The sequence below is a fragment of the Aspergillus udagawae genome (assembly GCF_001078395.1).
Source record: "Aspergillus udagawae IFM 46973 DNA, scaffold_4, whole genome shotgun sequence".
Lineage (NCBI taxonomy): Eukaryota > Fungi > Ascomycota > Eurotiomycetes > Eurotiales > Aspergillaceae > Aspergillus > Aspergillus udagawae.
This window is the reverse complement of record NW_025091267.1, coordinates 270996-292561: the sequence shown is the minus strand read 5'-3', so window position 1 is coordinate 292561 and position 21566 is coordinate 270996. Positions and strand designations below refer to the sequence as shown.

Genomic DNA, 21566 nt, shown 5'->3' with positions numbered 1-21566 from the left:
GACATTATAAGAGAGGTATTTATCCTTGGATACCTCTCTTTTCTAGGGGGTGCGGAGGCTGCGCGAGCCGCATCTATGATTACATATACTTGGTAGAAAGAAGGAGGTGGTGGGTCAAAAAGACATGATATTAGATGACTGAAATTTATAATACCATGTCTTCTGGCGCACTTATCAACCCTGATTCTGACGACATATGCTGAAGGACCAGTGAAGTAAACATTGCAACGGAACAGGTTTAGGTGAGCTGACATCCTGGTTTGAAAAATATGTAGATCTTCACACTGTGGAATGCTCAGTTTGCTGGAAGTCACCGAAATCCATATGCCCTCCAAGAACAAGGTCATTATAAAGAGTTCTTCTTCGCAGTGGTAAATTCAACCCAAAGAAGGTCACAACCTACACTCCCTAGAAGTCTCTTTTGGATGGGAACCATTTTACTTTCGAAATGTTGCTGAAGACTCTTGTCTGCTACCTTGCTGTCGGCGCCTCCTGCGCGTTGGCAGCCACCAACACGGCGGAGGCCATCTCTGACATGGACAACCTCGCCAGGGCAATCCGAGACGCAAGGGACTCCCTCTATAACTACCAAGGAGGCCTTTCTGGTGCCCTTGACTCCGCAAGCGCCGTCAGCAACGCAAAGCTCGCCGCCAGAACCGCTCGAGAGAGCCTCGCTGGCAGCAACGGTCTTACTCCTGACGAAGCGACCAAGTACTACGAGGCTTACACCAAAATGTCCCCTGTTCTACTTGATGCATTGACGGTTGCCAAGGACAAGGTACGTTAGATGCCGTGCTTAGTAAACAATCTTCTGACTCTAAGTGATTACAGGCGCCTCTTTACAAGGAGGCTGGATTGGGTCCACAAGCTCGGGAGACCGTGCAGGATTTGCACAATGAGAAGAAAAGTTTTCAGGAGCAGGCAAATAAACAGATTCCTGAGGAGACGATGCGCAAGGCTGCTGCGTCCAATGAGCAGATCAGCAAGGCCTTTGATGAGGCGGAAGCTGCATTCCTGTGAGAGATTTCCTTGCCTTCATCTTGGTGATATTTTTAGCAGGCAGGGATGATGAGCAGTAATAGCAGTAATCAGAGGATTGTACTGTGGGGCTCGGCTGAAGATATGGATGCTTACCGCGGTCACTACAGCTAACCTTAAGTTAGCTAACCTAATTTTAATCCAAGTTGGCTGCTTTTACCATGCAAAGCGAGACCTGTGAATTCCCTCTTGTGGTTAGTTTTGCCGTTTTGGGTGGACATCCACGAGAGCGCCAGAGTGGACGGCTGTGATGATGGAGAAGGAGGCGGCGTAAATCCTGGCGACGGCCTTTGGGAAGACGGGGGCGTTGGGTGGGATGGTGAAGTCGTAACCGGGCATGGTAAAGGGGGCGAGAGGACCCTTTAGCTGGTGGACGGATTTGAGGGTTAAATCGATGAAGGCTTGTCGCGTTTTTCGGATTGGCCGACATAAGCCGCTCGCGGGGCAGCTGGCTGCAGCCGCAACGACGACCTGGCACTCGCCAAGAACGCCACGACCTATATTCTCCTGAACAACGGCATTCCGACGGGTCAGTTTACGGTCTCCCAATTCGATCCGCTTGCTACAAGAAAGCTAACAATCCCGCGGTCCACCAAGGTCAAGAGCGCACTTCAAGGGCAACAGCACCCCCTTCAACCGCGAGCCTCTCTGGACTTCCCAATACAACAAGACAGCCCCCCTCTACGTCCTCACCTCGACGTTGAACAAGGTCCGCGACAACGCCATCAAGCTGTCCACGAGCTACGTAACACCATGTCGGACACCCTCTGGGCCGATGTCAACCATCTCTGCCTCAGGAAGGGGCCGGGCCCGCCGGCAGCCAGATAGTCTTCTGCATCAACAACAAGAGCAGCAAGGGCAATAGCTACACCGTCAGCGTCGGCGGGTTCCTGGCCGTGAGAAGGTCGTCTGGGCTGCAATACGAACACGGCCGATTCCTTTGGCAACGTGACCATGTACATGGGCTAGGACGAGCCGAAGGTGTACGTTCCGGCGGCGGTGCTCCTGGCATAAGACAGTGAAGCCCAGTAGGCGGAACTAAGTCTCGATTGAGGCAGTCTCGTCAGCTGTTTGATGGGACCTACGTCGCTCGAGGAAGTCCATAATTCCTGAGTATATACTTATTAGTAATACCTGTTTAATCATTCATCTTTTTAACCCTCATGGCCCCTACCCAGCACTATCAAGTATATTTCATGCACACCATACTCTACACTATGCTATATAGCATTACCTATCTCAACTGCTACTCCCTTTTATATAAAGATAGACTAGATTCCTATTAGAACAGTCCTGTGCCTTACACATCATTATATCCCTAAGTAGAGTTGCTTTCGGTCTGAGTTCGGGTGAGTTCAAAACCTGTTGGCACCGAACTGCTGCGATTTCAAGTTTAAATTTTAGAACTCGGAACCCACCCTGACCCCTTCTGATTTGGTTTAAGTTTAACCGCAAAACTCGAAGCTTGGCACAGTTAAACTATTTCTAGCCAAGCCATGTTACTTGCTAACTAACCATGATTAGATTTAGTTGGGTTTAGATAAACCGCTATTTAAAACCAACATTTTATGACTGTAAGGTATTATAATATCTCCTCATATACTGATTATTTCTATTTAAGATGTTATTTATATAAGACTCTATATGCAGAGGTTTTATCCTGACTTAATAAGTAAAAGATTTAAGCTATGTTAGGCAAGTTTATAGTTTACAGCTCAAATATAAAAAGATACATGAATGTGTATATAAACATTACAATTACTTACACACAATAGTGACTCTTAATAAATTATATCAGCTCTCTCATATCTAAATAAGATGATCTAAATACACTAAATCTAACCTTAGTTAGATTAGGAAATGACTACATATCTATACACCTATAATAGTTTAATGTAACTGAGAATAATGCGACTGAGGGGTATGCGACCAAGTAGTATGCGACTGAGTAACTAGTATGCGACTAACCTGTTTTTTAATGTGTAATACTTCTGTATTATCTTTAATTGGATTGGGTAGTTTCACCGAATCTGATAAAACCGCAAAAACCATAACCGACGGTTGTAACCGAACTCGAATCAGTTTCACCCTACAGAAACCGAAACCGGTGCGATTCCCTAGGCTAGGAACCGAACCCTCCCCGCTGCGAGTTCGATGAGGGTCGGATTCGATTTTAGCGGTTCGGTTATGCCACTCTACCTTGCGATGAATGGTTATCTCAAGATTTATAAGCCGCCCATTCATCACACGTTGCTAGCATGATATATAGCCAGGGGATCCAGGAGCAGGCTAGCACTATGGCCCACTAGCAAGAGATATTCCAGTTATCCAGCATAGATTAGCACTAGTTTTCAGGGTTTAGGGTCCTCGCCCCTCTATCCATATTAGGCAAGCGCAAACAGTCACCATGGGAGGATAAAGCCAAGGTTAGTCGTATAGAGTGGTGACGGAATCATAGTTCCCAACCGAATCTCTATCTAGTTTCGCATTTGCCGTCTATTCGGAACCTGTGAGCTTGCCATGGGTGGGGAGCCAGGAGTGCCCCGTCCACAGCTGGGGTGAGCAGATCGTCCCGGTTCCGTCGTGGCGAGGTCCATAATTGTCGGGTCTGGGTGGCTGGCAGCTTTGCGTCACTTCTCCGGAGATGGCCGCCTTCTTAGACGTCTTCCTAGGCATTCCCACCCCTTAAGGACCTTCTTCTGGATGGCCGCTCTTTCTTGTGAGAAAGGGAGGCTAAATGAGTGCATTTTGGCTGGGCAAACAGCGATTTTAGCTGTCCAGTGTACTTCAGCGTGGGACAGAAATTCCAACCCTGACTATTCAATGTGCATGTAGCCCGTTACTGGCGAAGACTTTAAGCTTAACACATATACCCTTTAAAAACATAACAGCGACCGTATGAAGATTAGTCGCGTGACCCTAGACCAATATCTCCTAGAACAAGTAAAGGATAGGCATCCCTCTGTTTACCGAAACTACTCCAATTTCTCTGAGCACTCTTCTTCCTGCTACAGTATGGACTCAACCGAAAGCCGTGGTGACGTTCCCGAGCCCATCATAAGTTCCTTTAATAATTGTGTTGGAATGATCATCATTCACAGTCGAGAATTTTCCCTGAGTATGGGTAAGGAAGCCAAGGGTTTTCTGTCTGCGCACGATATTCTTCCTGAAACATGAGATGGATAGTGGGCTTATTGAGTATTGCGACTATATTTCTGGAACTTGAGGATTACATCAATAAAGGGTTCGACTGGTCATGTAACAGTGGATAGGGCTCGGAATTAATAGTAAGCTCTTACTTCAGCTTTCTAGACCTATTTGCCAATCGCCTAAGCGAATCACAAAACATGAGTGAGTTATGACATGCAATACAGGCCCCACGGTGAGATACGCTGATCGTCCCAAGATTATTGTTGATATGTTCTATTCTCTACCAGCCTGACATCCCACGTGATAGAATGCACTTCATATCCTTGCTTGTTCCACCGCACGAAAAGCAGGTCTCTAGGGTCCTACCAGTTCTCTAACAAATATTAGCCATTCTTACTCAAAACTCCAGGTTGAAAATACGGTGTGAGGCCAATCCCAAACTTCCCACAGCCAGCGTCCCCATAGCCAGCCCGAGCCTCTCGACTAAACTATGGGGCACCAGTGCTGTCTTGTAGATAGGCAACCGCATAATGGGGAACGCAAACCATGGGACAGTAAAATATAAACCGAATAAGACCCAACAATACCCAATCAACCTGCAAGAAGACTCTTTCCTCACAGCATGACATAACAGCCCGTTTCCTCCATGGGCATACCGCCTCACACGATACCGTACCCCGTCTTCAAGCATGATAATAAATGGATTAAGAGTGAAGATGAGAAAGAATGCTGTATGACCGGGAGTGTTGCTCCATATGGCACTGATATAATGAAACCCTGCGGAGAGAGTGAACACGAGGATTAAGTCAGTGTAGCGCTTTGCGACACTGTCCGCAGTAAACCCGAGTATGTTCATAGATATCCCTCGGCTGATACTGCTCAGCGGCCATCGCAGAAATTGATGCCAGAATTGTCTGATAAAATAAATATCAGTCAAATGTCTGGAACATAAGTTCGAACTGTCCGTAATAAACTTTATTTACGACAGAAATAACTCACCCCCAGAAATTTCGAAGTGTGTATGCATTCGATATACTGCCAAATAGCGGCGGCCAATCCTCCGGAGAGGTCAACTTGAGAACAACCGATACGACGGAGAAGCATCGGTACGTAAAATCTAATAGTGTTCTTAAAGCTAACATAAGGACAATGACAATTGCAAGGCGTGCGGCTGCTTGTATAGCGTTTGGTCTATAATAGCCGAGGAACTCTGTCCCTGGACTATGTGTGAAAGATTGGAATTGGTGAAAACGAGCGAAGTAGCCAAAGTAGAGGAGATCAAGAGCGCAATACTGCCACATTAAGATAGCAGTCTGACGGACCAGAAATCTGATCCTACTAACGCCGCCACCTGCTGCCAAAGAGACCCACGCCGGAAATGCCGGGATATTTTTTACTTGCCATTCAGTTCCAACTCCTCGGGTACTTGAGGCAAGCCTGAGAGCGAGGCGAAACCGGGTGAAAATGAGCGCGTGTTTTCCAGCGGTGTACTTAGCACTGGAAGGTTCGCCGAGGCCGACAAAGCATAAGAGATTAATCAGATGGACGGTTCTGATTGTGGAGAAGAACGTGTGCGGCATGCGTAAGAGTGGGTTACTGTACAAGCTCGGCAAGCTGGTTATTTCGATGTATAAGAGGCGGAACAAGCACAGCATCCCGAAGATTTTATAAAGCGAATATCTTTCTCTGACGCCGGCAAGCAAGATTGTAGTAAGTCCATACTGTGCTATTATGCAATATAACGGTAAAAACATTCGGATGGACATTGGTAATGACGGTTTGGTGCTTTGGAACTTCAAGTGGTCAGACTTCTGCGCAGAGGAGCAGTACAGAGGAGCAGTATATTCCGCTCTTATACTATAGTTGAAGATTTTTCAACAGATCATTGATAAAACTAGTTTACATTCTCCATACTCAAGCGTTCATTGGCGGAACTGTACAAGCATGCCCTCGCTCGCCCACCGTTTGGCATTCCCCGGAATATTAACAAAATAAGGCCATAAACTCCGAACTAAAAATGACGCCCTACATTCTGACTGCCACCTGGCACATGTCTGGGAGAAATGCCCCTCTACACGTCATAACATTACCCCTTGCAATGATCTGCTGTCGATTTTCACCTGAATACTCTACTGCACTGTCTCGCAGCTAGACGTGCTCTGAGCATTACCGGCTTCCAAGGACCCTTCTTACTTCAGCCTCCTCGATAGAAAGCTTAAGAATGTCGAATAGCTGGCTGTTAATACCGAGACTTCGTGGACAGCGGCATTTTTATTAGGGAGAAAGCCGTGCTGTATCAAGAAAGCCCGTGTTAACCAAAGACGATAGCCAATTTGCCGCCACTCTTTTTCACCTATGGAAAATCGAGTATGTCCATTATTAGAGCAGTACTCGTTCATTGCTGGTTGTAAACGCTTAGAGCATCTGACCATCAGAAACGTTGAATTCCATCGAGTGTGGACATCCTGGATTAGTAGTAGCTTATATTCCGTCCCGTTGAAGGCTATAAATTGTATCTCGACACACAGGGCTTGCATCAATAAAGACAGCGAATCTGCGCATCTAGATCAGAGCCAAGAATCGCCTTCAATATAATCTTCGACTCCCTCGCCTCGCTAAACACTAATCACATACATCCATTGTCCAGGACTCTATCGACACCTGACTTATAGTACAATAACAACGCAGACGACCATGGTCATGTGGATAGGTGATGTAAACAATCTCAACATAATGCTTTCCGTATGCATATAGTGATTATTGCCGATGAAACGGGAAAAAAGAATGTGAGGCCAGACAAAGGGGGTAGAACCCGGAACAACTCAAGCAGTCTCACGCGTAGACGCATAGACATCCGACCCCAGAGGAATGGCACTTTTCCAAACCTCTGGCCTTGAGATACGCATTCACCTTGCGGCACATGCTCCTGTGATAGGCGCCGAGCGCTGGTCCAGCTCACTCAGCAGCGCAGGCATCATGTTCCCTTCCAAGCAATCCGCGACAGTTTTTATTGTTTTTATTGCTTTGTGATCCAGCCATAGATAGCCTGTCCTCCCGCTGCAGCACAATTCCCTTCGATCTTCTTCGGAATGCCTTCGGAGATCCTGTCCGCACGACTGGAGAACTTGACCGACCCAACCCATTCATGCTGGTCTTGACAACCTGGGTGACTATTCGGCTTGCCCCGCATTCCGAACTGTGGCCTTGTGAGCATGAATTTTTGCTTGCAGACGTGCTCGTTGGCGGCCCGGAAAGTGGTATCAAGTTGCTGGAAATGGTATCTGAGATGGAGGTGCGGCTTGCTGGAAGAGCGCAGAGAATGGGCGTGGCCAGTGCAAATGTTTTAGCCCGTAAACTGATGCTGGATCTGCGGAGTTGAAGGCGAGTCCTCTAGCTATCAATATTCGCTATTGTCGACATATGTACCTTCCCAAAGCTATCTTGATTAACTGACGCGTTATTCATGTCTTGCTAATGTCAAGTAACTACTTGATTCCTCTCGGGGAATTTAACTCACCCCTTGCATTTTATGGATCTGCACGGACGTTTGAATGTGGCATTTCAGGTTTTTACTTCAATAAAAGGAGGATCTTCATGATGTAGCTTCATGAGCAGGCTTCCTAAATTCCGCTGCAAACCAGATAGGGAAATTATGCCTCAATGGGAGGACATTCCGTGGCTGACAGTGTTCTAACGTTTATTCATGTGGTGTTTTCGTCATTGGTATTCGCCAGCAGGAGCATCTATTGGTATGGCGCGACCTCATATTCCGCATTCGATCACTGGTATGCTGTATCCCATGTTAAGGAACTACTTCATTCCTTTCGGAGAATTCTAGCTTGCCCTTACATAATATGAGTGGACTGCTTCGGTACTGCCATTCTGCCATGTATATAACCACGGAACAACTGACTGTCCAAACGTTCTCCTTCAACCATCCTACACTTCCCATTTCAAATAAGCTTTCCATTCTTTTCTGAGACACAATGCTATTCTCCAACCTGAACCGAGTGGCCTTAATCATCGCCCTGGCGACGTCCGCTCTGGGCTCAGTAAACTCTGAGCAGGCCGTCTCCGACATAAACGCCCTTCAGGAGAGCGTTGTCAAGGCTCGTGAGAGCCTTGAGGGGTGGAATGGCGGCCTCATGGGTGCCATCCCCATCGCCAGCAGAATTCAAAGCGTGCAGAGTGCCGTTGCCAACGCACGGAGGAGCATCGATGAATCTAACGCCTTTGATGGCAAGGATGCAGATGCCGTCGTGGCGGCTTATGACCAACTGCATCCAGAAATCCTAAGCACTCTGAATATAGCAGAGCAGAAAGTGAGTTCTTCCTTCCCACATGATAGTTGGGTGTTTTGCTAACCTGGGATCCAGGCGCCGGGCTTCAAGGATGCAGGTGTGGGCTTCGTGGCGAGGGCTATGTTCAATGACCTCAAAACTGAGAAGGATAAATTTCAGACCTCCATGCAGCAGAAGGTGCCTGCTGAGAGCTACCAAATGGCCGCGCCCAGTATTGCTGAGCTTGATACTGCCTTTGAAAAGACCAACAAGGCGCTCACTGCTTAAGCAACTGAGCCACAATGCCTGTGGAGAACAGTGAATCTGGTTAGGGGATAGGTGCTGTGTTATGTATCTGTAGCTCCTCTTGCTATATAATTTGACGATTACTTTTCGCTTGCCACACCACTTTCTGCCAACCCGACAGGAATAATGATTCCCGTAGATTACCAACTACTTCATAGTGCTGTATCCAACTTGGGAAGACGAAGAAATATCTCGGATCCGCGCAGGAATACGTCGTGCGACGGCTGGAGAATGGGCTTAGGGAGGGATTTATAGGCTAGTATATATCTAGCTATGACTAGTTATTAGACTATCTTGAATAGCTTACTACTTAATATAAGAAGATCTATTAGCTAAAGAAATATAAGACTAGCTACTAAGTAATATAACTAAGGGATAATAACTATTATTTCTAATAAGGCTGAGTTGATGGTCTATTTCAAAGAAAGTAATATAATAGTAATTTAATAGGCTTAGAATAAAGTCCTAACTGTCCTAATAAACTACTAAATAAAATACTAAAGCCTCCCTTAGGAGATAATCTAAGGCTATATCTTAGAGATATTATTAGAGAAGCAGTCCCTCTTAAAGTCTAATTAATCATTTAAGAATTAGCTTAAGTTAACCTTAAGGTTGCATAACCGAACCGCTAAAATCGAATCCAACCATCACCGAACTTGCAGCAGTTCGGGTTCGGTTCCTAGCCTAGGGAACCGCACTGGTTGCGGTTTCCCTACCCTAAAACTCGAAACCATTTGGTTAATCCGTTGGTTACGGTTTTTGAGGTCTTATCCGCCTAGGTTAACCAACTCTCAGTTTTGAGGGAATGATCATTTCTGTCGTGAGTTGATATGAAAGTAGTGGATATATATATTATGCATTAACCTTTGATAATCATATAACATCTCAATACCGAAAGGAGCAGGATGGAGCTGGATTTACTTACACTGGCGCCTATGTCAGCCGAGTGCGAGAGGTTATTTCCGTGCCAGACAGATAGTGACGAGGCTTATAGAGTCGACTAGATGCTTCAACCATCCGCTCATACCAGACGTTATGCAGCTGGCTACAGGTGGGGTTAATTGAGCCGTTGGATCAAATTACTTACAGAGCCATCAAGGGAGTAATGGCGGCGGTCCGTAAAGGGTTTTATGATACTTTGCTGGGAAAGTGGAATCCTTGCCACATTGTGGTTTCACATCCATCATAGATACATATCCATCCATACCAGCGGCATGATCTTAGTAGCCATCCGCATCCATTCCACATCCTCCTTATGTGTTGTGGAGTGTGGTGCCTTTTGGTAGATATCGTAACTACCAATGGCCACAAATTCAACTATACAAATGGGACAGAACAGATACAGAAAGCATCATCACACTAGCTCTTGTAAACAAATTACCTTAACAATTAAATGCAACGTTTTTACCCTTCCATTATATGCTAAGTCTATCCGACTATTTTCTAAACGTTGGTCACAATACTATAGAAAGCTGATTTCGTATAGGCACTTTCACCCTGCCACAACCTAGATTTAGCGGACCTATATTCGGAACGAATTACCTGGTACATATTCATCCAGCTTCACATTCGCCAAGCTTCATAATCTTTGCAGCATTCCGCTACATAGGAGATTCTTTCTTTTGTGCCACCACCCACATAAACTCGGCATCAAAGTCTGGATCATCCTCTTCCAACTTCCCATCGCCTGCTTGCAATACTTCCACGTGCAATACATCGAATCCGATTTCTGTTAGCATTGGTCGATTCTCATCCACGCCATAGCTGCTCCAGAACATTCCATATCCTTGGAATTCGCCATGGATTTCTTCTTCATCGATAGTCGCAAGATTGAAAACGAAGACGCCTCTGGGCTTCAACCAACCATGGATCTTGGTGAGCATGGCCTTGAGCTTCGACCGTGGGAGGTGGAACAGCGTATAGAAGCTGATTACGCCATGGAAGCTCCCAGGCTCGAAAGTGAGAGTAGTCATGTTACCCGCAACCAGCTGGGCCCCCGGACAAAGGGCCTTGGCCATCTCGATCTGCTTGGTTGAGATGTCATTTGCGACCACCTGAGCGCCTTGGTCGAGCAGCATTTTCACAATAGGAATTCCGGGACCACAGCCAAGCTCTAGAATGGAGGGTGAAGGCGGCAACTTGTCTAGGAGCATCTTGGTGTATCTTTGTCGCGGCGACTTCTGGCTCTCGACCCACTGCAGGTACCATTCTGTAATATTGTCGTAGGCGTACTCGACAATACCTTCAGGTGTGTCAGACATCTTTCCAGAGGAGCAGGAGCAGAGATTGGCAGGAAGGAGAATGGGTATATCGCGGTAGAAGACACGGCGGTGAAGATGTGCGGAGATTGTCAACTGGAGCCTGTAGCTGAATTATACAAGTATATAGCGGCAGATAAAAAAGAAGCTAATATTCTGTAGCGAGTGTAGGGTGATCCTACTGGGCTATTTATACTGGTTAATTAATGAACTTGCCCATCTTACGACACCGCCTTCACTAGATGAGCTTGTCTAATCCTACTTCGAGTAAGCTCTTCGCTCTACTAGGTCCGGGATACTTCCTGTGGACACCCCTTTGGGTACTACTTGGTAGAACTCCTGGTTTGGTAATATTTACCACATTTATAGGAGTAAGACCAGCCTCAGCATGTATGCTTAACCTTTAGGGCAAAGTTTAATATAGCGCAAACTATAAGAGTCGCTAGGGCAGATGTCAGATCATCAGACGAGCTAAGATAGCTATATATCTAGGTATTACGCTTGACCCTGCGCTTCGATAAGAGATCGGATTAAATAAAAAGCAATTTCGTCCCTAAAGACCTTACCTACGCTGGCCGGAAGTATATCGGGTGCGGGCCTGATGCAGCTACACCTGATCTATTTGTCAGTAATGATCCTAGCACTCCTCTATGGATGCTGAGCATGCTACGTGCACAGGGCCGAGGGAATAAAAATCAGTTACATATGGATCCACGTGACGCGACACGGATCCTAGCATAATATCACGTATTGCACATCTCACACCCGATGTGTTATATATCAGGGAGAGCGTGCGCGTGCGGTGGTGGGCGGGTAGGGACCATCAAGAACAGACCAATTAGCGGGTGAGAAAATCCACTAATCTGTTGGAGTATAGGTAACATTTTACTACATACTCCGGACGGGAGGAATCAACCCTAGCGCCGGAGACTTTCCGCATCATCCAGCAAAGCCCCACAGTAGCTTGGAGCTCTCATTATCCCGAATATTCGGCTACATTTCTTTACCTCATGGACAAACTGTCGTCCAGAGATTTGTAACGAGCAGAAGTAAACGTCGCTGGCATTGGAAATAGCCAGATCAAACCACGCGGGTAACCATTATATAAAGACTACCACGATGGTGAATCTGCTATTCAGTAACATTTCATTATCATACCGCGCAAGCAAAACTACATCATTTCAAATCCACAGATAATCCCTGATATCTCCTTGTCACCATCTTCCGGAATGACTTCTCCAATTCTGCGATCACCGATTAATTCGGACCTCGCCAATGTGACACCCCCCTTGCTGGACGTTAGCACTCCCGAAAAAATGAAATCCTACCGCCAATCACTCGAACCAGTCTTCACCGTGGAGAATACCATCCGAGGGAAAGAGGATGTCATCTCCTACAAAGAACTCGACATACCAGGCCCCGCAGGACCGATGCGAGCCACCATCTTCCGCCCCAAGCACCAAACCCGCCCCGTCGAAGAAACCCCCGGCATCCTACACATTCACGGCGGGGGCCTCGCAACAGGAAACCGCTTCCTGGGCTTCACCATGCTCGACTGGATAGAGTCACTCGGCGCCGTCTGCCTGACGGCCGAGTACCGTCTCGCTCCGGAACATCACCAGCCAGCCCCGCTAGAAGACAGCTACGCCGCGCTGCAGTGGATGAGCGACCACGCCGCTGAGCTGGGCTTCAACCCGCGCAAGCTGGTTGTCTGCGGTGGCTCGGCGGGGGGCAATCTCGCGGCGGGAGTCACCTTACTCGCGCGCGACCGCTCGGGCCCGCAAATCCGCGGCCAGGTGTTGATGTATCCGTGGGTTGATGATGGGATGGAGTACGTGTCCATGCGGCAGTATGCTGATATTGCGCCTCTGAGGGAGGTGGACGTCGCCGTGATCGCTAATTATGCGTTTGGCGAGGGGCGCGAGTATGCGGATATGTATACTGCGCCGATGCGCGCGAAGAATTTCGCGGGCTTGCCGCCGACTTTTATTGATGTTGGTGAGGCGGATGTGTTTCGGGATCAGGATATCGCGTATGCGTCGGCTTTGTGGAAGGATGGTGTCTCGACTGAGTTGCATGTGTGGCCGGGTAGTTGGCATGGGTTTGATGTCTTTGTGCCTGATGCTCCCATTAGTGGGAGGGCGAGGGCTGCTCGGTTGGAATGGCTTCAAAATTTGTTAAATAGCCCTGATGGCATCTAGATCAGAGAAGGTGATGCTTGTTGTGATGTCTCGAGATGGCAATATAGAACTCTGTTGTCTTCCGCAATTCACAAATGCTAAGACTAATGCAATCAGTGAGGTTGGTAGTGGTTGGATTCTCTGGTAGCTGGCATGGGTAGTTTGTGGGCTGTATAGTCTCACAGCTGTACCACGAAAACTCTAGCGCGTTGTCCCACATACGCTTGGGGGGCATAGACATGGAGTTTGATCTCGCGGGTGCGCAACTATGGGACTGGTTCAACAAAAACCAGTCGATCATGAAGATGCTAGAAGATACATAGTGCAGAACAGGGCGGTGGTTTGAAGGCGTTAATGCAATATACATAAACATGTCCTCCCCGCGAATCAGTGCAGGACTCACTAGGAGACCATGCGAGCCGAGTAGAGGTGGCCCTGAACAGCCCGGAGCAAAAGATGGTTCTGGTGTGTTCGAAGATTGCGCGGGGCGCCTGGTAGCTGCAGGTCATTTATCTCTTATTTTTGTTGCTATGATGTTACAATCGTCTACGGCGTACGGCATGCTAATGAGGTTGATGCTTGACATATCTAGACAGTATGATCACTGTCCTTGTGTGTGTATTGATTAACATAATTCATTCTCATTTGGTATCACGACCAGTGGCCATCACTAAAATACAACACCATATCAAATACATGAATCGTCATCAATAAGTGTCATGCGTAAGATAAACTAGATCTGGTCAGATTGAAATCAATGACTGGCCTGTGCAAACATCCACGTACCACTTCAGACATAAGGGATCTCATGCAGACTTAGATCTGCTGCTTGTGAGCATCGGCCTTGGCGTCGTGCTTGGACTCTTGGGCCTTGTCCTTGACGGCATCCTTGGCAGCGGAGGCACTTGACATTATTAGAACGACTGCAAGACCCTGCAGGGAAGAGAGCTTACCGAGTGCCAATGGGAGCATCGGAATCCTTGGCGACGTCCTTGTTGGCTTCCTTGGAGGTGCCGTGCAGGGCCTGCTTGGCGGTCTCGCTGACGTAGTTGGCACCTTGCTTGAGGGACTCCATTGTGATTGAGTTTGTGTATTGAGTTGTAGATTGGTTTGAATAGTATAGATCGGATTGAATGTTTCTGTGTTGATGAAGACAGGACAGAACAGAGAAAGTGAGGTCTTTATATTGGTGGTACGGCATGATGATGTCATCTATACAGGAGGTGACCGTGGTGATGTCATCGACTGGAGCCAAGTATTTCCTGCGCAACATCCAGGGATTAAACTCGCAAAACAAGATTGGCTGCTGAACTTTATTGAGTCATTGCTGCAATTCTAGTAAATAAGGTTAAGTCATACCCCGATTCCCGCGTATTGCGCTATGCATAGTGCTGCACTACAGAGGCAGGCCAAGTAAACCTCCCTCGTAAACCACCACGCTTCACCCCCCAAAAGCACAAACTTTGGCTCCAGGCCCTTGCCGGCCTTCTCGGCCTGCGCTAAGTTTCCAGACCTCGGCGGAAGGATTACGTTCCCCGGGTAGATCTTCCCCAGCAGCGCTAAAGCAACGACTGGGTCGTGCATGGGAATCACATGTAGCCCGCCATCAGCCGTAACGAGGCAATCTTCGTCTCCGGTCTCCAGGATGGATGCCGCGTCTTGGATTACGGTGGACGTAGCTGATGTCGGGGATTCGGAGTCGGCGTTGCTGGACGTGCTTGCCTGATAGGCGTAGCGATGACCGCGCGCGACCTGCCCCAGATCGACGGAGACGCATTTGCCGTTGTCAAGCTGGCGTTGCAATTCCAGCTGTCGAACCATATCGGACGACGAGGTGACTGCGATGCTGGTGCTTTGGACGCCGATCGCGGGTGCGTCGCCGTTCGCCGCGGCGTATGCCGGGGTTTTCTCGGTGCCGGCGGGGATCTCCGCATGAGGCGCAAGATAGTAGTCCTGGATCCGGAAGTCGAAGATGACGTCAGGTACGTCATGGACCAGCTAGTCCACAGGCCAGGAAATCATACTGGAAGCCGTAGCCGGGGCTGGCCTTGTGTCTAGAAGTAGAGCGAAGGCCAGGCGCGGCTATTGACGGGCATGATCATGTCCTTGTCGTTCTTGAACGGAAGCAGGGCGTCCCGCAACAGGACCATCTAATGTATATACTTGTTGAACACCTGCATCAAATGCCCTAGGGCTCGCGAGGGGTGTCACTGTCGTGCGCGTTGGCGTCAGGCCGGACGGCGACACTCTGGCCGATGAGGATATGGCCTGTCCCTCCGGCACCGAGACCAGGCTCGGACGCATCGTGCCATTCCTTGCATAGTTATACCGCCGACAGGAAGAGAAGAAGAACCAAAATGTCGTGAAGCTGACAAACGCGTATCGAGTGCTCTTTTCGAATTGCATGCCTCGGTCGTCTTTGCTCGCGGAGTCCTCACGCCGTCGGAGTTTGTGGTCGTTTGACGACCACCGACTCCGGCCGCCGCAACGCAAGCCTTTAAAACAGATTCCGCTGTCCAGACATCATGAGATGCACATTTCCAAGCAGAGGAGGCTTTTGGGGGGGGGGGGAACCGATGGGTGCGTGGGGTGGAATAGCGGTGATGAAACTATATTACAGTCGTCGTGAGCTCGTCCGAAATCATCAGGATTCCCTGTCAAGAAGGTACAACAAGGAATCTCCCACATGGTCAACCACGAACCCTTTGAGCTGCCCGTCATCGACTTCACAGCCTTCAGAGAAGGAAGCATCGGGCCACTGCACACCCGTTGCCACCGACAAGCACTGGCGACTTTTCACAGCTCTCCACTACACCGGCTTCGTGTACATGAAGCAACCTGGGTAAACCACCTTCTCCGGACACTTGAGTCTAGATATGGCGGTGAGCCACTGCATCAAGCGGGCGTGAAGCAGATGCATGGTGCGGCTATAGTCTGCGGAGCACAAGAAGAGCCGAGCTGCTGCCAATGTGTCTTTCGAGACCATACAACGGTCGATTCAATCGATGAGACATGTCGGAATTCGCTATTGGAGCAGTGATGGAGGTATGGTAACAATTTACACCACCCATTTAATTGGCATAGACTAAGCAAACGCAGTGAAATACGCCCATGACCCGTTAAGCGTTACATAAATCATCAGCGTTAAACAAATCGCAGTACACGTCAGTTTGGCCCCGTCTGATTCACGCAAATTGCTCCAATGCACAGAGAATGATAAACGACCGAAGCTCATTGGAGTCGGCAAGCCCCGCATTCATCATGCATTTCGCCCGGAGATCGTCCTTGGTGAACTTGGAGAAAAGCACCTTGAGCGAGGGTTGCTGCTGGTGGTTCGGGACACCAGTAGCGCCAAAGGTTGAAAAGGCGTCGGTGGTGCCTGGAGAGCCAGGGGATGCGGGCGTGGCCTTGCGCCACTCGTCTTCAGTGCGGGCGCTCCACAGTGCTTGATCACAGGGCAGGGGCATCTTCATGATGAGCTCGTCGTTGAGGGGCTCATAGTAGGGCGATTGGCGCCCGGAGTTGAGATCATGGTTGCTGAAGAAGTTGATGATATTAGCGAGGAAGATGGTGCGGCGGGCAGTTTCGCTAACAGCCCATTTAACCCAGGAGTCTGTGCCGTTAGGTCCGGCGTTGGCCGGGGGCAGGAGGGCGGTATCATGCGACTCAAGGTAGGACCGCGAGAAACACTGGGTCATTTTGGACAGGAAGGGCGACTTTAGCCCTTTGGTGAGGCGCTTGAGTTTCCAACTGGATTCGTCGACGGGTGCGATGCCCATGTCAAGGATCTCATAGAGGAGCATTGCGTGCAGAGCGTCCCACTGTTCCATGCAGTGGTAGGTGGGCTAGCCTGTCAGCACGCTAGGAGATGATCAACAAAAGGCCTTACTTACATACGACTCAATCAAGCTTTGTCGTTGCGCGTCTATGGCTCGCTTGACGTAGCTGGCTGCGTCTCTGGCGCCCAAGGCACCTCCGCAGCAGATGGCCATGGATGTGTGCGGCAGAATGGTCATGTCTGCCACATGCTCGTTGAACAGGGTGCGGTGCACAAACGGACAGTAAAAATCGTCCTGAAGCAAGAGTTTTGGATACTGTGCAAGCAGATTGATGTGATTGGGCGGCCGCACGACCACATCAGGACTGCCGCGCAGACTGGTCAGGGTGGACACATCGGGAATCCCTGGCCCCGGCAGCGCCATGGAGGTCTCCCTGACCAGGGTACTGTACGACTGTGGCGATGGAGCTGAGGCCAGTGGAAATGTGAAGCTCGGATGGCTGGTCGGGAATGCTGGCGTCAGGACCGGGGTGACTTCGTGGACTACGCTTGCTGATGAGGGCAACGGCGGGAGATCGAGGGTATCGAGGTTCCAGATGAAGTTCTGAATGTTCCACGAATCCAGGCTATCGGCACTGGGCCCATCCAGCGTGCTGTGAGGGCTCCATAGCGGCGGAAAGTCGGCCGCGTTCACGCGGGTTTCGTCGGGTCTGGGATGATCGTTGGCCGAGAGGGATGAGGAAGAGTCGGAAGAGTCAGAGGGAATGGTGGCTGCCGCGTTCACCGTGGACACGTATTCGCAGTGGACACCCCGCTTGGCACATCGCGAACAAGTTGGTTGCGTGCAGCAGCATTTGGTCTTGGCCACCACACAGGCATTGCACGCTTTCCGGCGTACCTTGGGTTTGATCGACCGCAGACACCGGCGTTGATGGCGCAAGAGGAGGTCACCTGGGATCCATTGGTCTACACATCAGCTCCCAATGCAAGAAGATGGAGACTCAACAAACGGTGGAGACAAACGTCGTCGGTAGGTTTTGAAACAGGTGTTGCACTTGTGAGCCTCGTCGGATGGCTCGGACGCCGGCATGGTCAAAGGGCGTCATCAGGGAGACAGAGACAGGAAATAACAAATAAGCCGGGGAGTGCCAGGTATAAGTGAATTTACCTGGCAGAGTGAGTAAGCCAGAGGATCCGACATATCTTGTTTTCTGGATCTTCTCGATCCTTCTACGGTTTTAACCCTGGTTCGAAGAAAGACAAGGCATTGGTAAAAAGGACAGACAATGGAATGGTGAGATTTAAGAAGGATTCGAAGCCATCCCGTGTGTGGTAAGTGCGGGGTCTAGCATTATTAATTAACGACAATCAATGTAACCTTGGCTATCTTCTTGGCTGATATTGGAGCTATTAATCTTACGTGTGAGCCAAAAGTCCTGTCTGTCTCATTCGGCTGACTTTAGTGCTTACCTGTTTTCTCACGCGGCTGTCCTTCATCCTTTTGCAACATAGAAGAAAATGGCTAGATTAGGGTTCGATTTAAACACTGCCCTGGGAATGGTTCTGTTCATTTGAGGAACTAAAGACTAGATTTGCGGGCCGTGAATCATGATCCACTAGGCTTTGGGAATAGCGTATCTATTCGTCTCCACAACTAGAAGTCCAACCACACAATATACTCACCGGGTTGTGGGCCACAACATGAATGGCCTCCCCAGGGATCTTACGAGGCGGACAGCGGAAGGACCGGGGAGGGGCTCGGCTGCAGATGCCGTCCTCGGGTCTTTTCATCGTCGCGCCGTAGCCAACTTCTTCTGCTTTTTGTCTGCTCCACGTGATCTCTCCTGGGTCGCTGACTGGGAAATGGCTGTTCTGAGCAATTGTTAAAATAATCCCTGACCGTGTATGTGTTAACTTAAGTCATAATAACCATGCTTGTGTTGGAACTTTTGAATAACTCCCAACAGACCAGCGACCGAATTGACTCCTTTGCCTCGCTCCATGACAATCTTCAGTATGCAGGTGCAGGTGCGGTGCTTCGGATGGGCCTGTTGGCTAGGGCCTGCAGGAGCAGATCGAAAGTACATGGAGAATCTTCATATTGCCGCTAGAGTGGAGGTGATCGGTCATGAAACCATGACTCAGCGTGGGTGACGGATGGTCGTTGCTTTATGGATTATGGTCGCCCTCAGAGTGCCCGACTACGGGCATGACACCCCTAAAAGACAGGCCCGGAGTTGGTGGTCGCGCCCCCGGAGTTCGGTGGTTGATCCCCGGCAGACGGCCGCTGCGGGCTCCCAAGTCAGGTGTTGGACATGGTGTCGGACATGGTGGGTGCATACTACCGATTTTCCATTGAAAAGGAAATATATTTATGCTCCTTCTTACTCCTTTATTCTTTGGATCATTAATTGGCAATGTCAATTGCCAACAGAATGGACAAACAAACCAAGACTACTAAACGAGGGGTGCACAGCATTCACTGGTCGGACGAGATGCAAATCCATACTGATGTAAGCCACCTACAGGGATCGCGTATGTTTTCTAGATTCGGCATAAGCAGGTGTTGCGTGTTGTTCTGGCCCACTACAAGAGAATTCTCCGCATTTATGCGAGAATACTTTATAAAGAACACCTCCTCCCTGTGTAAACGTCCTCGTTACCAGACAGAATCTGCTTCATCATGAAAATCTCGCTTGCTCTCTCTGCTCTTGCCTTACTTGCTTGCCCTGCCGCAGCGGTCGACTTTGATCCAACAGAAGACTGTGGCGCGCCCTTTAACGCCTGGTGGACCCAGTGCACCAGATCTGCCTCCAACTGCTGCTACTACGCAGCCGAAAAGGCCAATGCAACCTGTCCGATGACTCGTGCAAGACATTATGTCTTGCTAGGACGGTGCAGGTCGCTCTTCGAGGGCAGCGCACGTCCCTACAACAAAACCGACTGCGTCACCGCCACTCTCTCCGGCATAGCCTTGACTATGGGGGCTCGTGACCTTCCCTTTCGTGTTGATTGTACTATTGATGACATCAAGGACATGCCCTAGGGATTCCGGCGTTTCCGTGTAAGAGGCTTCGTGGAGAACCGTCCAGGAAAAGTCAAGAGGGGTATATTGGCAATGTTCGTGTACAATTTGAGCGCTCTAAGGGAAGAAAGGTCCCGACAGCGAATCGGCAGAATCTCCCTGTGGAGAGGCTCGCCTGGCCAACGAAAACTGTCTGTCAATACCTAAGGTTTATACGGGGTCTGACCCAGCCTCTTCTGCACCCCAGATCATAGTATATCAGTATACTCATACTCTGATAAGAGAATATGAATATGGATAGGTTACTGAACCTAGGATCTACTTAGAGTAGAGCTGAGCAGCTGAGACGGACTTAGTAGTAGATTAACATTCCACACGGCTACTGGTAACCGGCATCATCGGTTCGGCGACATCCCATACCTCTCGCAGGAGGGGCAACTGCTGTGATAGCGCTCAATCTAGAAGTGAAGATGCTCTTCATCTCTCAACTATCTAGGCAGCGGTTCAACGGGAATAACAGACATGAGGAAAGGAGGAAGAAGATAGAACTAACAGTGACTTTCATAGTCAACTGTTGAGTCACCTGAGTAGTCTAACATGATATGACTATGGCCATCATCACAACGGCGCTTAGTCAGTCAGAGCGGAATTGATGAAGGATCATCCTGTCTCCAGCAGAGAAGGGGAAGAGAAGAGGAAATAAAGAGATGGAAGGGATGAAGGGAAGCGACAAGAAAAAGAGATTGGGTCGGCGTCTGGTCAGACATTCCCTGAGGCGGCTGCATTTAGCCGATATTGAGATATAATCTGTCTCATCATTAGAATTATATCAATCTCAATGAAATATAGAATGGAATGGAAATAGAATAGACATAGATCATAATAATAAATCAAGAATAAATAAATTAGTATATCAATAATAATATCCAAAATGACTAGAAAACAGAAACAAACCACCCGACGTCTTCACGCTCGTTTCTGTGGTGTTACAGAACACCTGCAGGCAGCATGGACTGGTTGGACAGGGCTTACGAGAGAAGCGGCGCAGCTTGATGTAAAGCGGCTAGGTCACGTGACCAACGGTCCCAAATGCCTAAGACAAGGTGACGGTCCCTGATGGACCGCGATTACAAGAAGGCACCATGGACCTTGATATAACAGTCCATGATGGGACCTTATGACAGCCTTAAGGTATGGACCAAAAGGAAGGACTATATAAGGATAGTTATTACTACTATATCTAGAGTTCTTGTTTAGTTCTTCATGTTTAATATAAGTTATTTACTTAAGTATAAGATTACTAGTCTGATTTATCAGTTACTCTTCTACTATTAAGTATATATACTTAATAGGCCTTGCTTCTATCTTTGCTGTTATTATTCTTGTGTATCTTTAGATTATCCTTGATCCTGTTCAGATCATTGTACCATTGTGCATACCTATACCCAATTAGTATATTGTTAGGCTACCTGGTCGGTAGGCCTTAGGCAAGTATTGAATATAGTCCAGGGACTATAGCATCTCCAAAGCAGTGGCTAGCAGGAACAGCAG

The 21566-nt window shown here is 48.6% G+C and overlaps 8 protein-coding genes across 8 annotated transcripts; 4 read left to right on the top strand and 4 right to left on the bottom strand.

Moving 5' to 3' along the window:
* Positions 1 to 448: 448 nt before the first annotated feature.
* Positions 449 to 1020, top strand: Aud_005466 (mannoprotein; the record flags this gene model as incomplete). Its single annotated transcript, XM_043290396.1, has 2 exons — positions 449 to 778; positions 832 to 1020. 2 exons carry the CDS (start codon positions 449 to 451, stop codon positions 1018 to 1020), a joined length of 519 nt encoding a protein of 172 aa, XP_043146331.1.
* A 7154-nt stretch (positions 1021 to 8174) lies between these two features.
* Aud_005465 (cell wall mannoprotein 1 family protein) lies at positions 8175 to 8756 on the top strand (the record flags this gene model as incomplete). The annotated part of the gene is made up of 2 exons (XM_043290395.1): positions 8175 to 8510; positions 8565 to 8756. The coding sequence occupies 2 exons, from the start codon at positions 8175 to 8177 to the stop codon at positions 8754 to 8756; spliced, it is 528 nt and encodes a 175-aa protein (XP_043146330.1).
* Positions 8757 to 10375: 1619 nt separating this feature from the next.
* Aud_005464 (class I SAM-dependent methyltransferase) lies at positions 10376 to 11035 on the bottom strand (the record flags this gene model as incomplete). Its single annotated transcript, XM_043290394.1, has 1 exon — positions 10376 to 11035. One exon carries the CDS (start codon positions 11033 to 11035, stop codon positions 10376 to 10378), a length of 660 nt encoding a protein of 219 aa, XP_043146329.1.
* A 1226-nt stretch (positions 11036 to 12261) lies between these two features.
* On the top strand, positions 12262 to 13233 carry Aud_005463 (alpha/beta hydrolase; the record flags this gene model as incomplete). The annotated part of the gene is made up of 1 exon (XM_043290393.1): positions 12262 to 13233. The coding sequence occupies one exon, from the start codon at positions 12262 to 12264 to the stop codon at positions 13231 to 13233; it is 972 nt and encodes a 323-aa protein (XP_043146328.1).
* Positions 13234 to 14028: 795 nt separating this feature from the next.
* On the bottom strand, positions 14029 to 14287 carry grg1 (putative glucose repressible protein Grg1; the record flags this gene model as incomplete). The annotated part of the gene is made up of 2 exons (XM_043290392.1): positions 14029 to 14116; positions 14166 to 14287. 2 exons carry the CDS (start codon positions 14285 to 14287, stop codon positions 14029 to 14031), a joined length of 210 nt encoding a protein of 69 aa, XP_043146327.1.
* Positions 14288 to 14565: 278 nt separating this feature from the next.
* On the bottom strand, positions 14566 to 15516 carry Aud_005461 (uncharacterized protein; the record flags this gene model as incomplete). The annotated part of the gene is made up of 2 exons (XM_043290391.1): positions 14566 to 15210; positions 15376 to 15516. The coding sequence occupies 2 exons, from the start codon at positions 15514 to 15516 to the stop codon at positions 14566 to 14568; spliced, it is 786 nt and encodes a 261-aa protein (XP_043146326.1).
* An 881-nt stretch (positions 15517 to 16397) lies between these two features.
* Positions 16398 to 18080, bottom strand: Aud_005460 (Zn(II)2Cys6 transcription factor domain-containing protein; the record flags this gene model as incomplete). Its single annotated transcript, XM_043290390.1, has 3 exons — positions 16398 to 17033; positions 17106 to 17956; positions 18014 to 18080. 3 exons carry the CDS (start codon positions 18078 to 18080, stop codon positions 16398 to 16400), a joined length of 1554 nt encoding a protein of 517 aa, XP_043146325.1.
* Positions 18081 to 19673: 1593 nt separating this feature from the next.
* Positions 19674 to 20036, top strand: Aud_005459 (uncharacterized protein; the record flags this gene model as incomplete). Its single annotated transcript, XM_043290389.1, has 1 exon — positions 19674 to 20036. The coding sequence occupies one exon, from the start codon at positions 19674 to 19676 to the stop codon at positions 20034 to 20036; it is 363 nt and encodes a 120-aa protein (XP_043146324.1).
* Positions 20037 to 21566: the final 1530 nt, after the last annotated feature.